Source organism: Sorex fumeus, unplaced genomic scaffold, assembly GCF_029834395.1.
Source record: "Sorex fumeus unplaced genomic scaffold, SorFum_2.1 ptg000011l, whole genome shotgun sequence".
In the NCBI taxonomy this organism is placed as follows: Eukaryota; Metazoa; Chordata; class Mammalia; order Eulipotyphla; family Soricidae; genus Sorex; species Sorex fumeus.
In genome coordinates, this window is record NW_026606068.1 from 5,512,896 (window position 1) to 5,529,587 (window position 16,692).

A 16,692-nucleotide genomic window follows, 5' to 3' on the forward strand; every position below is an offset into this window, starting at 1 on the left:
TTACTCCTCGCTCTTCACTCTGGAATCATTCCTAATGTGCCCAGGGAACCATATGGGATGCCGGGGATTAGCTGCGTGTCTGCTGTACTGTTGCTCAGGAAAGGTCTATTTGTGGGCCTGTCTTTTTACTCTCTTCTATATGCATTTATCTATTTGGTCTTTCTTTCTTCTTTCTTTCTTTCTTTCTTTCTTTCTTTCTTTGTTTCTTTCTTTCATTTTGTGCTTTTGGGGTAACACCTGATGATGCTCAGGGCTTACTCCTGGCTCTGCAGTCAGGATTCACTCCTGGCGGTGCTCGGGGGATCCTATGGGATGCCGGGGATCAAACCTGTGTTGGCCCTAGGCACTGCCAGGTGTGACACAAACAACAGCCCTACCTGGAAAGAAAAAAAAGAGAAAAGACTTTAGGCAAGCTCCCTAGCCGCTGTTCTATCACTATGGCTCACTCTGGACCCTTTTCTTTCTTCTGTATCACACTGTTCTGAATACATTGTATGAAGTAAGGTGTTTTGGTTTGTTTTGGCACCAGGTACTGGGTGGGGGTTGGGAGAAGTTGAGAAGGGCCCAGGGCTCACTCCTGGTGGGCTGGGGGACTATATGGGGTGTCAGGGATAGAACTCAGGTCAGCCGTGTGCAAGGGGCTGACTCCTGGCTCTGTGCCCAGGGATCACTCCTGGTAGGCTTTGTGTACCATATGGGATATTGAACCTGGGTCACATGCATGCCAGGCATGCACCTGTACTATCTCTTAGGCCCCAAATCTATAATCAAGCTGAGAAAAGGTGACACTTTTTCTTCTTCTTTTTTTTTTTTTTTTTTAATTTTTATTAGTGAAACACCATGAGGTACAGTTGTAGATTTACAATTTTTTGTGCTTGGGTTTCGATTATACAATGATCAAATACCCATCCCTCCACCAGTGCCCATTTTCCACCACCAAGGATAATATCTTTTTTCTTCTTTTTGGGTCACACACAGTAACAACAAAGTCTCCAATGGAGACATTACTGGGCCCCGCTCGAGCAAATCGATGAACAACGGGAGGACAGTGACGGTGACAGTGACAGGTCACACCTGGTGATGCAGGGGTTACTCCTGGCTCTGCACTCAGGAATTACTCCGGGCAGTGCTCAGGGGACCATATGGGATGCAGGGAATCGAACCCGGGTTGGCCGTGTGCAAGGCAAACGCCCTACCCGCTGTGCTATCGCTCCAGCCCCAAAAGGCGACACATTTTGAAAATATTGTCTGTCCTCGAACATAGAATACCTATTTAGTTCTTTCTTTTGTGTCTCCCAAGTTTTGTGATTTTCCACTTTGAGACCTGTGCAGATTTTGTTAGATTTGTGTCTCAATGGGGCTGGAGCAGTCGCGCAGTGGGTGGGGTGTTTGCCTTGCACGCAGTCGACCCAGCTTTGATCCTGGCACCCCATATGGTACCCCAACCCTCCAGCAATGATCCCTGAGCACTGCCAGGTGTGGCCCAAAAAACCCCAAAACCCTCTTGCCTGAATGTTTCCCTGGGGGTAGTGCTGTGACGGCTGGTGGGGGAGGGAGGAGCTTCTGTGTTGCGGCCCTCCTGTGGCTGCTTTGGGATCTTTGTCTTTCTTAGAAGATTGTGTCATCAGAGAACAAAGACAGTTTCGTTTTCCACCTGGCTGGGCTTGGAGCTTCCTCCTGACTCGGCTCAGGGGTCTCTCCTGACGGGACTCAGGGCTTCGGGGAGGGGGAACAAACTGGTCCCCGCTGCGTGCCTCTAGACCCACGCTCAGGCCCCGGATTCTTCCCTGTACGTCGGGCTTGCATTTCTGGTTGTATTTGCTTTAGCTGGGATCTAGGTCCCGATCTTAGTACTAAGGAAATATTACCCAATACGTAAACAGTTTCTAAAGGTTTCGAAGTCTCTTCTGTATTTCATTTTTTTAAATGGGGACTTTGGGCCGAACCCAGTGGTGCTCCGGAGTGATATCTGATGATGCTCGGGCCACTATAGTGCTGGAATTCAAGCCAGGGTCCTATTTTGGGGTAACACCAGGCAATGCTCAGGGCTTGCTTCTGGCTCCGCCCTCAGGGATCACTTCTCAGGGGGCTCGGAGGACTATCTGTGGTGCCTGGATTGAACGTGGTTTGGTCATGTGCAAGGCATGTGCCCTCCTGCTCTATTATGATACTCTCCGCCACCCCCCACCCCCGCACTTTGTATCTTAATTTTCATTTTAAAATGTTCCCTGTGATTTCTTCAAACCCTGTGCTACTTAGAAGTGTCTTTAACCTCCTAGCAATTTGCAGTTTCCTATCTGTCTTTTCAGTCAGATTCTGGTTTAACTCCATTGTGGTCAGAGCTGACAGTGTGATTTAAAAAAAAAAAATCATCTTTTTTTGGTGGGGGGACCTTTTTTGAGCACCCAGTGGTGCTCAGGGTTACGCCTGGCTCTGTGCTCAGAGATCACGCAGGTGCTCAGAGGACCATGTAGGATGCCGGGGATTGAACCTGGGTCGGCTGCATGCAAGGCAAATACTCACCCCGCTGTACTGTTCACCCAGCCCTAATTTGAACTTGTTCAGGTGTGTCTTGTCCAGACTGCTGTGCCTGGTGCCTGTGGGCCTGAGGATAAGGCGCGTCTGCTGGGTAGAGCGGTGAGGAGCTGTTGGTCCCACCCGCGTGTGCGGTGCTGGGGGTTCAGCTGTGAGGATCTGGTTCCGCTGGCAGGTTGCGCCTCCAGGGGCCCAGGCAGACGCTGTCTTCTCCTGGCTGCCCTGCCTGTGTCTGCCGCAGCCGTTTGGAGAGTCCAGAACCGCTGCCCAGCCTGCTTCTCTGCAGGGACAGTGGTCGTTGGCGAAGAGTCATGGGAAGGCCACGACGGGCGGGGTCGGCCGAGAGAGCCCACCCCGCTCTGGGCAGCCCTGGCTTCTGAACTACTCTGAGTTCTCAGGACGCCCTTCAGAACGCACGCTTGCTGATCATGCCAGTGTCGCACAGCGATCGCCACCTCCGACTGTTTCCAAGACATTTTTGTTACCCCCCAAAGGGAGCGTCGTGCCCCCTGAACAGTTCGCCCCCCTCCCCGCTCTGAGCCCCCTCTCTTCTGTCTCTGAGGATCGGACGGTTCTGTGTGTTTCACGTAAATAGCACCAGGCGAGAAGGCGACCGTTGATGTTTGCTGCCTCGCACAGAATGCAGTGGGGCATGTGCGCGTGTGTGTATGTGTCTTCAGGGTGCCAGGGACTGAACGCAGGTCTGCACACAGCTGTTTGCTTTACTCAGAGCCACAGTCTTGGCACTGGCTTTTGTTCTGTCTGTTTTGGGGCCATCCCCAGTAGTGCTCAGGGATTACTCCAGGCTGTGCCCGGGGAACCGCATGGGTTGCCACAGGTCGAACCCGGGTCAGCCGTGTGCAGGGCTAGTGCCCTTCCTGCCCTATTACTCCTACTGCACCACACCTCTCTTAAAGTGACGCCTTTGAGGGCGGTGTAGACGGTGTGTGTTAGTGTTCACTGTTTGCTGTACACTGTGTTTACCCGCTGTCTGTTGGGGGATTGGGGTTGTTCCTCCCTCTCAGCTCTTGTGAATAGCACTCCACAGGCTTCATCATTTGCAGGTGTGCTTCAGTTCCTTTTTGGGGGGGAGGCCACACACCTGGTTGTCCTGGGGGCTTTTCCCAGCTCCCTGCTTGAGTGACCATGTTATGCCGAGGATCAGACTTTGGTGCTCTGAGAAGTGACGCACACGCTCTTAAGCCATCTTCCAGGCCCACTTTCCAGTGTCTTGGGGCGGGGTGCTCAGGAGTGACAGCCAGAGGTGCACAGGGGGACCGTATGTGGTGCCAGGACTTGAACTAGGCAGCTAAATGCAAGTGCCTCATCTCCTGTGCCCCACCCGTGGCCCCGTTTGCGGGTTCTTGGGGATCAACCCAGGCTTCATCCATGCAAAACAAACATGAACTGTAGCTCGAGTCCGATTTCTGCTCTTTCTAATAAAAATAATCATACTTCTGGAATCGGGGCAAAATAAGGTCGAGCTGTTTGGTTTTCTGTTTTATCACTGAAACACATTTACTTTCCAAATGATGTATCAGCACTGGAAGCCATTATCTCGCCATCGCTAGTGTTGTGGGATTGTAGGTAAGAAAGGGGCCAAAACAGGGGCAGACGGAATCTCGATTTGTTTTCCCTCAGCGGCACTGGATTCATTTAATGATGTCACTGACCTCTGGTGGGGCTTGGGCAGCTGCTAGGGACTTGGCGCTGATCGTGAAGGTCAGTGGGTCCGAGCGGGGCCGCCTGGGACCATGTCTATATGAGAACGCTCCCATTGTACACGAAGGTCAGAAGATTGAAAATACACACAGAACTTGGAGATTGCCGCTGACTATTACGTTACGCTCCAGGACTGTGCCCTGTCGTATTTTAATTCAAGACAAATGTGAAAATGATAAGGGAGAAAAGGGCAAACTTGGTCTGTATTTTCTGATAACATTGCAGACTAGGGAACTGAAGGAAATCGTGGATGCCTTGGTTGCATAACTCGACTTCTGACTGACTCACATGATAAGGAGCGCTTGATAAATGGATGCACCAGATCAGCAACTTGAAATGTTTTCATAGCAGTTTGGCATGAGATTTGTTCCTGCCATGCAGTATATTTAATTCTGCAGAAAACGGCATAAAAGCATATGCACTCGGAATAATTTCTGTGCACTAAGATGGGAGCTGAGAGGCGTTAAAGGGCTTTGTTCCAAAAATACTTCTCTCCACCAGCTTGCAAAGCGTCGGCATGTCTTACCTTGGTTTCTGCTTTTACACTAAGTCATTGAAGTTCTTTGCAGGCTGTAGGTGGGGTTCTGAAAGCCGTTATTCATTAGCACCCAGCTCAAGTTCACTTCTCTGACCGCCCGCCAGCCAGTCTTAGGATGGGGAGAAAGAGTGGCCGAGTTTTGGTTTGGTGTAAAAGAAGACATCTGGGAAGTCTTGGTGACACCCAAAGGGGTGGGCCGGGGTGGGCCGGTGTGTGCTGGAAAGCCTGGCCTGCAGGGGGCGCTGTCGGCGGTGAAAGGTGGCACCCAGCAGGGCTGGAGCCTAACCTCACAGGCGTGAGTTCAGGGTTCGGGCCCCAGCGTTGCAGTCAGTGAAAAGGTCTGAGCCCACAAATCCCTGGCAGCTGTTTGAACCCCCCCCCCCTTGGGAGTGGCTCCCAGGACCCCCTGACCTCCACCCAAAGGAAGGGAATTCTGATCCTTGTTCTGTGGGTCAGTCTCGAACCCTGTCCAAAGGCTGGGCAGCGACTTCCCTTAAGACAGGTGAGGGTGGTGGGCTTGATGGAGACAAGGTGGTTTCCCAGAATGGAGGGATGGAAAGGGGTTCGGGGCATGGCTGGCGTGGGAGGTGCCACAGATTCAGCATCCTGCCTGCCCCCCAGTGCCTTAAGATGGTGCATTTTCTTTTTGTTTTTTGGGCATACCCGGCACTGCTCAGGGGTCACTACTGGTGCGCTGAGGCGTCACTCCTGGAGGGTTTGGGGGACCGTATGAGATGGTAGGGATAGAACCCGGGTCGGCCCTGTGCAAGGCAAGCGCCCTCCCCTCGGTGCTATCACTTCAGCCCCAGGAAGGTGCATTTTCTGTTGTGTTTTCTGAAGTGGAGGAATAATTAGACGTGGCCACTTTAAGCTGGAACACTTGCATCCCAGAAAGGCGCTGTTTCTTAAGAGTTTATCTGCAGACTGTGCTCAGATTATTTCGTTCAGCTTGAACATAAGTTCTAAGAGGACAGAGACTGTGATTTTTGGTTTTGTTTTTAAATTTGTTTTTAGGCTACACCCAGCTGTGCTGAGGACTTACTCCTGGCCCTGTGCTCAGGGATCGCTCCTGGCACTTCTCAGGGCACTGAGTGTGTTGCCAGGGATTGAGCCTGGGGTCTGCCACATGCACGGCAAGCACGTTCCCCGCTGTACTGTCTCTCCAGCTCCGGAACTGGGGCTTCAAAATGATCTTCACATGTATTCTCAGATGGTTCATTTGAAGTCCACGCCTGATTTTAATGTGGAAAACCTGGGTTTTCCCAAAGGAAGAGGCTCTTAGTTGGTGGTTCTCAAGGTTGCTGGGGAGGCATTTACCCCTGAGACTCTGGTCACCATTTGGAGCCGTTTTTGTCGTCGCAACTCGGGCTGTTACTGGCACTGAATGGATGAACAGGGGATGCTGTTCATTCGACGCCCTAAGCTCCCACAGCCGAATGCATCTGAGCATCAGGTCCAGAGCTTCAGGCCCCAGGGGGAAACCCTCTTGGAAAAATGGAGATTTGTTTTTTTTGTTTGTTTGTTTGGTTGGTTTTGGTTTCCTCTGGCTCTGCACTAAGGAATTTCCCCTGGCACTGCTTGGGGGACCATATGGGATGCCAGGGATTGAACCCAGGTCAGCCGCCTGCAAGGCAAACGCCCTATCCACTGTGCTGTTGCTTCAGCTCCCGAAATATGCGGATTTAAAAAGAAATTTATTTAGGATCGTGACCAAGAAGCCCTGGAGCCCACATGGGGAGAGCTTGGTTAGAGACGCCTTGGGAGGGAGGTTCACTTGTAGGAAACCCAGGAGGGGAATGAAAAGAGCGTTTCACGGCGTGGCAGGGAGCCCCTGGGCAGCTGCTGAAGGGGGCTTTGTCATAGCTCAGGTTGAGGGCGTTTCCTCCTGAGGCCGCGGGGCCACTGGAGTGAGAGATTTACCTTGTACGAGGCGGACCCTCGCCCCTTCCCGTAAGGAGCAACCCCTGAGCAGAAAAAGAGAATTTCCTCCTGGTCTCCATACCCGTGGGGTGTGCGTTTTGAGTGGCTGCCCCTCTGTCTTGTGCTGAATAAAAGGGTTACTTGAGCCTCGGAGACGCCGGGGTCCCCTGGCAATAGCCCGTGATTGCTGCCTGCATCTGCGGGCTGCCCTGGGCGGGGCCTGCTTAACTGGGCTGCCCCCTGGATGGGCAGACACTGGGCTCTTCCCAGGCCTCTGCCAGGTTCCTGTACGCCTGACTTCCCTGCAGCTTTATGCTGCCGCGACTGGAGCTTTGCCGTGTAGCCAGCACGGAGGAGCTTAGTTCACTGTTATCCAAAGTCTTTACTTCCTAAATTGCAGGATGTCACCCCAGTGGGGTGGTGTAACTTTTTAAAAATGTGTTTTGGGTACGCACCTGGTGGTGCTCAGGGGCCCATTACGGTGTCAGGGTTTGGCCCCAGCCGCCTACAAGCAGCGTCTGCGCCACCCTTAGCCGCATCTCTGGCCCTACGTGGGTATTTTCCTTCTGCTCTCAATATCTGCCCTTCCCTTCCTCACCTCAGCACCTCTGGCTGGAGCCACATGGCTAATTCTGGCCCAGAGTTAGGGGCAGAAGTGACCCTGGGTGTCCCTGGGATGGGGGCACTGTCCCCCTAGTGTCTCCTTCCTGCTAGCGGAAGTCCCCAGCACTAAGGGGCACCCACACTCATGCCCAGATTGACCAAGGCCCTGACCTTCAGAACAAAGACACAGCGTGTGTGCTCCGTCACATAGCATGTGTGTGGGTGACGGGGGGGGGGGGGGGCTTTGGGTGTTGCTCAGTAGGGGTTCAGGGTGTGTCATCGTGTGCAGGGACCAGGCAGGTAGCGTGGGACAGGGATGTCCATGGGTGGTACCCGGGAGAAGCCATTCCTTTCCATGCTGTGATTTTGGAACGGATGGAGATTTTACTGAATACAAGGGTTTTGGCAAAAACAGCTGGAGGTTTCATACCAATAGTCTGGCACTTTGTTACATATGACCCCTTTGGCCAGCGGACCTGCTCACCCAAATGCATTCTGATCCTGTGAGAAAAGAACTGAATCTTTTTTGGCTCTGGGGGGGTCACACCCAGCAGTGCCACAGGGATTGAACCCTGGTTGGCCGCATGCAAGGAAGAAGCCCTACCCAGTTGTCACTGAGTCCCCAAGAGCTGTATGTTTAAAAAAAGTGTGCACTATGATTGATAACTCCGTTAATAGGGATGTTTTTGGGATACAGTGTTGCTGCATTACACCCACGAGTATCCAAGCTGCAGCTTGACGCCAAAACCTGAAGTTGCCGCCAGAGGCCCCTGCTGCCACCTAGTGCCAGCACCCAGCTATTACAGGTCCTTTCCTTGCACCTTGTTCCAGGTGCAAACGTGTCACCTCCGCTGGTGGAATGGCTTGTATTCTGCCCACATCCAGCTGCCGGGTTGTTCTTGGGCTGATATGCCGGCACAGGTGTGGAATGGAAAGGGCCCACATCCGCCTCTCCTGGAAAGGGCAGATTTCTTGTTACCGACGAATAAACCAGAAGGGACCCATCTGGGGTGCCAAGCGATGTATTGGCTCCTGCGTGCAGGGACCAGTGGCGGGGCCTGTGCCTAGTGTGCCAGCGTGGTCTGGACAGGGGCCAGTCTCTCAGTGCACAGCCAGGGAGTGCATGAGCGAGGCATGCACCCCGCATTGGAAGGCAGCGCTGAAGTCTGCAAGCACTTTCATTTACCAGTATCTTCTAGTTCTTTCGGCGGGGGAACCCACACACCACCGCACTCGGGGTGTATTTCTGGCCCTGTGCTCAGGGTTCGAACCTGGCTCGGCAGGATGTAAGCCAGCGCCTTAACCTCTGCACGTGCTGAAGCTCCGCGCGCATTTTCGGGACACGCCCAGTGAGGCTTAGGGGTGCCTCCCCTGCACTCACTGCCTCGCTCCCCTTTCGTTTTCGCAGTTAACAAGCACAAGCCATGGCTGGAGCCCACCTACCATGGCATCGTCACCGAGAACGACAACGCGGTGCTGCTGGATCCGCCGCTGATCGCCCTGGACAAGGATGCGCCCCTGCGCTTCTCGGGTAGGCGCCGCGCGGGGCATGCTGGGGGGCGGGGCGTGCCGGTAGAGGGGCGGGGCGTAGCGGGAGGGGCGGGGCCTGCAGGCAGGGGCGGGGCTTCTGAAGGGGCGGGGCCTGTCGGCCGAGGCTCTCCGAGCCACTGGGGAGGGAGACCGTGTCTTTTAGAGCTGCTTATGCCTGGGGTTTTCCTTTACAACTTTAACAGCTGGTTTCCTGGCCACTCTCCCGCCAAGAGCTTATACTCGTTCCAAAGCTACTGCCGTGTTGCTTGTCACCAGGTAGCACCAAGGGCAGTAGCGCCTGAGGCCCTGCTAAGTCGCAGACTCCCTTGCCAGGGGGCAGGTGGGTGGGGACGGGGTGAGGTCCCCGAGCAGCGATGACAGCTGCCGGGGTTTCGCGAGGAAGCTGAGCATTTCTTTTATTTAGCGGGAGTGCAGCCAAGAGTGCGTCCCATCTGTTTCTGTTTGGCGAAGACGCCCCCTAGGCAGATCCCACAGCCTGGGGCCAGCCGCCCCACGGGGACACGGGGGTCGCAGCCAGATTGTCCTCCCACCCTGGCGAGAGGAAGCTCAGAGTTTGCCTTTCATTCAGCTGGAGAGGGCACTGCAGAGGTTGGGGCCCGGCCACTCTGCTCTGGCGGCGTCCCCATTAGCGGGCTTTCCAAGCCGCGGTGTGTGCAGTGCTGGCCGGACGGCGCTCCCATCCCTCTTGTCCCAGAGACAGACTGCCATTACCAAATTAATGGGGGAAGAGGTTTTTTTGAGTTATGTCTTTGCCCAATAACAATTCTCCAGTTAAAGAGCAAGTTGTGTTTGCCTGCACGTAACTCAGACAAATGCGGTTGACTGGTTTGAGCCCCAGGACCGCTGGGCTGGCTTCGGGCGGGCTCTTTGGAAGACATATCTGTTCTTCATGCAACTCAGCCCACTTCCCCGTTAGGGCAGGTGTCCCGAGAACTGGCTGGTGCCACTGGGGGCGGCAGGGGAGGACACCTTACCAAATCTTTGTTTTACTTGGCTTTCGTTTTCAGCTAGAAATTCAGTGAGGTGGATGTTTCGTCTCACACTGAGGTGATATTCTGACACCCCAGACTTAAAGCCATTGTTAGCATTCACTGTTGGTTTCCCCTGTGACAGTGGTTCTGTGTGTGCGTGTGTGCACTCAACTTGTGTGTGCATGGGCACACTTGTTTACACGCATGTATACAGTGGTTCTGTTTCTTCACAAGCAGTGTTTGGTTCTCATAGGCCCTTGTAGTTCAGTGGCTCCCTAAGGTGCTGCCCACCTGCAGGTGTGAGAAGGTGGAAAGCCACCGAGCTGATGTAGGGCTGGAGCACTTGCTTCATGTGTAGGAGGTCGGGTTCAAGCCCCAAGTACCTCTGGGAGTGACCCCCAGCACTGAGCTGCCGGGTGTGGCCTCAACCACCCCAACAGAAAAAACACTGGCCTCGCTTTCATTTGGGAGAATGTGGGCCTTGTGGAAATTTCCTGCATTTAAGGATTGCCCATGGCCATTTCTGCATGTTCTTCCCCGGTGTCTGGGTGCGTGACTGTCAGCCGAGTGCTTGTGGAGTGCTGGTGTCCGTCCCCAGGGACGGGATGCTTCTACGGCTCGCCAAGGCCCGGCTAAGCGCCTTACCCAGACTAACTTGCACTTATGCTCAGTGGCCCTGAGGTATACTTCATGGCCATCTCCATTTTATTTCACTTTTATTCTTTTTTAGTTTTGGGGGGGTTGGGGTGACACCCAGTGGTGCTTGGGGGTTGCCCCCGAGGTGCTCGGGGGCCTTGTGGTGCCCGGGATGAAGCTCAGGGCTCCCTCGTGCACATCCTGTGCTCCAGCCCCAGCCATCCGGTGAAAGGGACAGCCCGGCCGTTGTGCTTGCTCCAGGCCCTGCCCAGAGTGGCTCTGTCCTGTGGGCTGGGCCCTCTCAGGCCCCCAGAAAGTTCCAACGCAGCAGTAGATGCAGTGTCGGTGGGACTCTGACTTGGAAGGGGAAATCCTGTCCTTGAAGTGTCTCTCAGTTCACTTTCTTGTGGGATTTCGTGTCACACTGTCATGCACCAGAACCATGTGTGAAACCCTGCTAGAGGGGTTGTGCTGGTGGGAATTTACCCCCATTTTTCACTGAGGTACAGAAGTTTGGTCCTGGAATCCCCCTACCCCTGAAGTATGTTTACACCAGGGCCGCACCAGGGAGAGGTCTGTCTTTGCTGCCGAGGACAGATGGATGAGGTGGTGTGTCCTTTGAGAGGTTTCAAGGGAAACGGTAACTCATAGTATTTTTCCCCTTTCTGTTGGAAGGAGGCTTGGGGGGGTCAACCAGGGCCTCACACATGCAGGGCAAGGGCCCGAACCACTGGTGTATCTCCCTTGCTACAAAGTCTTCTTTATCTTAGGGGGCTGGGGGGTTTATGTGGGCCTCACCCAGAGGTACTCAGAGGCCCTTCCTGGCCCTGTGCTCAGGGACCACTACTGTGGTGCTCTCCTGTCTCTGAGGCCCAGAATCTCTCCTCTTATTTTATTATTTATTTATTTATTTACTTAGCTTTTTTGGGTTACTCCTGACTCTGCACGCAGGAAGTACTCCTGGCGGTGCTCGGGGAACCATATGGGATGCTGGGAGTTAAACCAGGGTCAGCTGTGTGCAAGGCAAATGCCCTACCCGCTGTGCTCTTGCTCCAGCCCTGAATCTCTCCTTTAAAAGTCTCCAATTCAGCCATCAGCCATTCTCTATATCCAGAACATTCCCGGTCTTTATCCACCATTTCCCGGTCCTGATGCTTTGTATCTGTGGATCTGCCTGTCTGGTGCCTGGACATGTGGCAGCATGTGACGGTTGGCAGTGGCTGCCCAATGGGAGAATGGATCAGCTCCTCCTCTTCCCGCTGCTCACCCCAGGCCCCTAGCATCTCCACTCACAACGTGGACCCCTTGGTGGTCTCCCCGTGTGGGTGTGGCCTCCCGTGTGGGCGGGGCCTCTAGTGGGTGTGAGCGTCTTGCATGGGCGTGGCCTCCCTGTGGGCGTGGCTGTCGAGGATAGGAGCACCCTGGAACTGATTCTTGTGTGGACCCTGACCTGAGGTGGAGAGTAGACACCCCAGCCCTGGATGGAAACCTGTCCCTCGGTGCCCTGCTGCCCGATTGGGGTTGAGAAGGGTGGACAACCTCAGCTCTTTCACAGTGCCCTGAGCATAGACCCCCGAGTCATTGTGTGGCCTGGCACGGTACCAAACCTCTCTGTGTCCCAGTTATATCATTTATGCAATGAAAATAATGATGGCACTTAGAAGGTTTGGGGGTTTCTTTGCACTGGTAAAGAGCTTAAACCAGTGCCTAGTACCTGTTAAATGCTGTATTCACTCTTTGCTTCTATTATTAACAGAATCTTTATAAAAAAATTTTTTTTCTTTTTTACTTAACATTCTGTTGCTGACCCGGGCCGACCAGGGTTCGATTCCTCCGCCCCTCTCGGAGAGCCCGGCAAGCTACCGAGAGTATCCCGCCCGCACAGCAAAGCCTGGCAAGCTACCTGTGACGTATTCATATGCCAGAAACAGTAACAGCAAATCTCACAATGGAGACATTACTGGTGCCCCTCCAGTAAATCGTTGAACGGGAGGACAGTGCTACAGTGTTACAATGCTACAGCATTCTGTCAGAAGCGTTTTTCTCACGTGTCTACAATGGCTCTCACAACTTGCCTGTGTTCTCATAGAATGTATTTATTTGTTTTGGAGCCCCACCCGGGGATGCTCAGTTCTTACTCCTGACTCTGTACTCAGGGATCACTCCTGGCAGGGCTCAGGGGACCATATGGGACAACAGGAATTGAGCCTGGGTCAGCTGTGTGCAGAGCAAATGCCTGACCCACTGGACTCTCTCCCGGCCCCCCCCTCCCCCACTGTACTATCCCTCAGGCCCCGAGAATTTGTTGACTTGCCTTTGGGGAATCTCACACGTGCACGGCAAGGGCTCTAGTGTGGAGCTTTGGTTTGCGGGCCACAGCCAGCTGTGCTCAGGGATGACTCCTGGCGGGGTGGGAGGATCGTGTGTGGTGCAAGCCAGCCCCTCCCCCACTCTGCTCCCTCTGTCTCCTCCCCCTCAGAGTCCGGGCCTGGAGCTTCACTTGACCTTTGGTCATTTCTGGCTGTGACCGTGAGTTTGACTCCGCACCGATGAGCCTCGGGAAGAGCAGGGCCTTGATTTTCACGGGGTACCACGGGGACCAGCTGCTGTGCTCGGAAACTCACGTGGCCGGGCCCGAGGGTAGCCTGGGGAGGACTCTGCCCAGTTTTGCTTTTTTTCCTCTTTATTTTTGTTGGGGGTGTGGAGCACACGTGCGGGCTCTGTGTGAGATACGTGCCCTGCCACCAGGGTCCCATCAGGTTCCCAGCTTTGCTCTTCCACCAGCCTCCTGGGCTGACGACGTTGGGTTTGCTCCCATGAGCGGGAGGTGATGGGTCGGGGCGTATGCGTCTGCCATTTCTGGGTGGTAGAGAGGTAGAGATATTTGAAGACCTGGGGTGTGGGGCTTGGAGGAAGTGCGGGAGGCCATCCTGGGAGCCGCGGCCTCCCGCAAGGCTGAGACTCAGTAAGCACTGAGCGGCGGGTGGGGGTTGGGGAGAGGGCTCATAGGATCCCACCCCTCACACACCCCGGGAATGATCCCTGGGTACTTAAATCAGCTGTGACCCAAACTTGCTCCCCTAACCAGAATTTTTAAAAATTTTTTAATTAAAAAAAAATATTTTTTTTTTTACAAAATTTTATCTCCAAGAGAAAATTTAAAAAGAATGAAAGTTGGTCTGTGTTCCTGGTGATGCTAGCAGAGAGGAAGTGCATGGTGTGGACCTGAGTACCCCGCCAGGCCAGCTCCTGCCCGTGGCTTGGATGAGCGGGCAGTGAGGGGCGGAGGGGACACGGGTGTGGCGGGCAGGCTCGGCCGTGCATACGAGTGCAGGGTCTGGCTCTGTGGGAAGGACCTGTCCTCACGCACACGTGCATGTCCAGCGTGGCCACCGCCCCAGCCTCTGCTCCCAGCAGATGCAGAACTGCTCTGCATTTCCCCCTCCGCGGGGTCGGGGTCTTGGGGTGCAGCCGGGAAAACTGTCTTCTTTTGGTTTTGTTTTGGGGCCACACCTGAGAGTGCTCAGGGGTTACTCTTGGCTCTGTGCTTAGGAATTACTCCTGGAAGTGCCACGGGGACCAGATGGGGATCAGCCCTGCATTGGCCACTTGCAAGGCAAGCATGGCTCCTGCCCCATGGGCCAACTGTGTTCTTAACGCACAGCCCAGAATTCTCAGCGCCCGACTTGAGGCCTGCTGTTGGCATCCGGGCCCTGTTGTGTTGGGAGACACCGAGTGGGCGTGCTCAGAGGGTTACTCCTGACTCTGCTCAGGAGTGACCCCGAGTGGCTCCTGGGGGACCATATGTGGTGCCTGAGATTCAAACCGGGGTAGGTGGGGTGGAAGGTTTGTTCCTTAAGGCTTGTACTGTCTCCTTGGCCCTTCAATATATTGGTCTTTTTTTTTTCGGGACGGAGGAAGGTTTGGGTCACACCTGTCAATGCTCAGGGGTTACTCCTGGTTCTGTGCTCAGGAATCACCTTTGGTAGCTCAGGGGGCCATGTGGGGTGTGGGGGACCAAACCAGGGTCGGCCGAATGCAAGGCAAGAGCTCGACCTGCTGGACATCTCTCTGGCCCCCGTTTTTGCTTTTGGTTTCGGTTTTTTGGAGGTGAGCGGGATTTGGGGCACATCCAACAGTGCTCAGGGTTTATTCCTGGCTCTGTGCTCAGGGGTCACTTCTGGTGGGGCGCAGGGAACCAGGGTCAGCCCACAGACAAGGCAAGAGCCGTACCTAACTCTGTACTATCTCTCTGGCCTCTTGTCACTATGTATCAAAGTTTCTGGGAAACTGCTGAGCAGAGGGGCTGGAAGCAGCTGGATTTGTGCGGGTCTGGGTTTAACCCTGGGCCACACACCTAACTCTGCTCACAACCCATCTGGCCTCGGTGGCTCAGGGGGTCTGTCGCAGGTCTGCACATCTGGCTGGCGGCTGTGGACACCGAGGCTGGGGCGGGAGGTGGCTCGGGATGAGTCGGAGGGCAGGGACATGGCACAGGGGGCGGGCACATGTGGGCTGCTCAGCACGGCCCCGCCAACTTCCCCCGGCTCCAGGGACTGTCATCCCCGGCCCCTGCCGTGCCTCAGACTGTCCCTGTATCTAGAATTCCTCCCCAGACAATCACAGGATTCTTCTGTCCCTCTGTCCCTGCTGAGACAACATGTCCTGCAAGCCCCCCAACACCCGAAGCAAGGAAGGACAAGCACCCCCCCCCAGCCACCCTCTGCCCCACCCCCCTCTCCACCCCAGCCCGCCCCCTCGAGCTCACGGGGCCTCGCACCTTGCAGCTGTTGGCCAGTGGCTCCGGCCACCCTCACGGTCAGCAGCCTCAAGGGCAGGGCTTGCACGGGGCAGATAGCCACGTCCAGCCGTGTGCCACTCAGGCCCCGCGGGGTCAGCCCGTGTCCCGGGTCTCCCGGCGCCGTGCCACCCCGCGCGAACGGAGGCAGGGCTCAGGCCCCAGGCTCCGAGGAAGTCTGCTGATGAGGTGATGTTGCCAGAACTAACCCCCTGATGTCCACTTGCACGGAAAATCAGGAGAGTGGAGCCTGAGAGGCGATTGCAGGGCAAGTCCTGGGCCCGGGAGGGCAGGGCAGCCCGTGGCCGCCCAGCCCGGCAGCGCGGTCGGTGGTAAGTTGGCTCCGGGCCTGCGCCGGTGACCCCGCGTGTGTGTGCGTGCAGCCTCCGCCCGCTGCCCCGGCCTCACCTGCCTGTGGTACTGACGTGGGTTTATCTTTTCTCCTTTAGAGAGTTTTGAGGTGACAGTCACCAAGGAAGGTGATGACGGGTTCTTTCTCTCCCTCTCTTGCGTATTAACCCACTAACTCTGTTTATAAAATTGGGAATCAGCCCCTAAACAGAAAACACTGGCCTGCTTCTTTTGCCCTTGGTTTATTCTCTTTGTTTCTGTTTTTTAAGTACATGGATGGAAACTGTCTGTAACTGAACCCCGGGTTAGAAATATCTGGAAATCAGGCATCCATTTGAACTCTCCCGGATACTGCTGTGCGTTTCAGACCCTCGGCCCCGAGACTCTGGCTCCTGTCAGAGTTCGCGCTCAGCTGTGCGTTGGGACAAGGTCGGCCTTCTTCCCACGCGAGGCCGTTCTGGAAGGTTTCTTGTGGGCTCTCAGAATGCTGAGTTTCGCTCCTGTGCACAGGAAAGGAAATCCAGGTCTTTAACCTGTCAGCGGGGAGCCCCCCGCCCCCCACCGGGGCCCGAGCTCCTGGCAGCTGTGTTTGTGGGTCTGGTGGGGCCCGGTCCCGAGCCAGGGCCTGCCCCCGTCAGGGCGGTTGAAGTGGATGCCTGAGCAGCCGGTATTCCTACCCTTCTCATCCAGTGGTTTGTTTTTGATTCCCTAATTTTGGCCAGGCTCATTGCACAGGAAGACGCGTTTCTGGTGATTTCTGTAATTACGGTGCCGAACCTAGCTCTCACGCTTTCCTCTCTCCACGCCTGACTGCGTTCTAGCCTTCTCTCTGGTCAGGTCCAGAGCGCCCCCCGCTCTGCCTGGAGCTGGGGTGCCGTGTGGCGTGGCAGGCCTCTGCCGCTGGCTAATGAGGCCCCTTCCCCCGGAGCTCCCGAAGTCTCCTGTGAAATGCCTGTCTGTCTTCTCGCTCTTTTGTATCCCTGCATGATTGGATGCAAAGTTCAGCCAGTTGCCTGGAAAGCCGGACCGCGCTGCTCCGTACTAAGCCCCCAGCTCCCCGGGACACA

General features: G+C 55.1%; 1 protein-coding gene across 2 annotated transcripts in view; it reads left to right on the forward strand.

Moving 5' to 3' along the window:
• The window catches only part of CLSTN1 (calsyntenin 1), a 51,196-nt gene that overhangs the window by 15,599 nt on the left and 18,905 nt on the right, over positions 1–16,692 (forward strand). The window contains exons 2-3 of one of the 2 annotated variants that reach the window (XM_056110977.1): positions 8,727–8,849; positions 15,724–15,753. In XM_056110977.1, coding sequence (XP_055966952.1) covers positions 8,727–8,849; positions 15,724–15,753 — 153 coding nt within the window. The remainder of the gene's footprint in view (positions 1–8,726; positions 8,850–15,723; positions 15,754–16,692) is intronic. The other variant, XM_056110978.1, reaches the window with a different exon arrangement.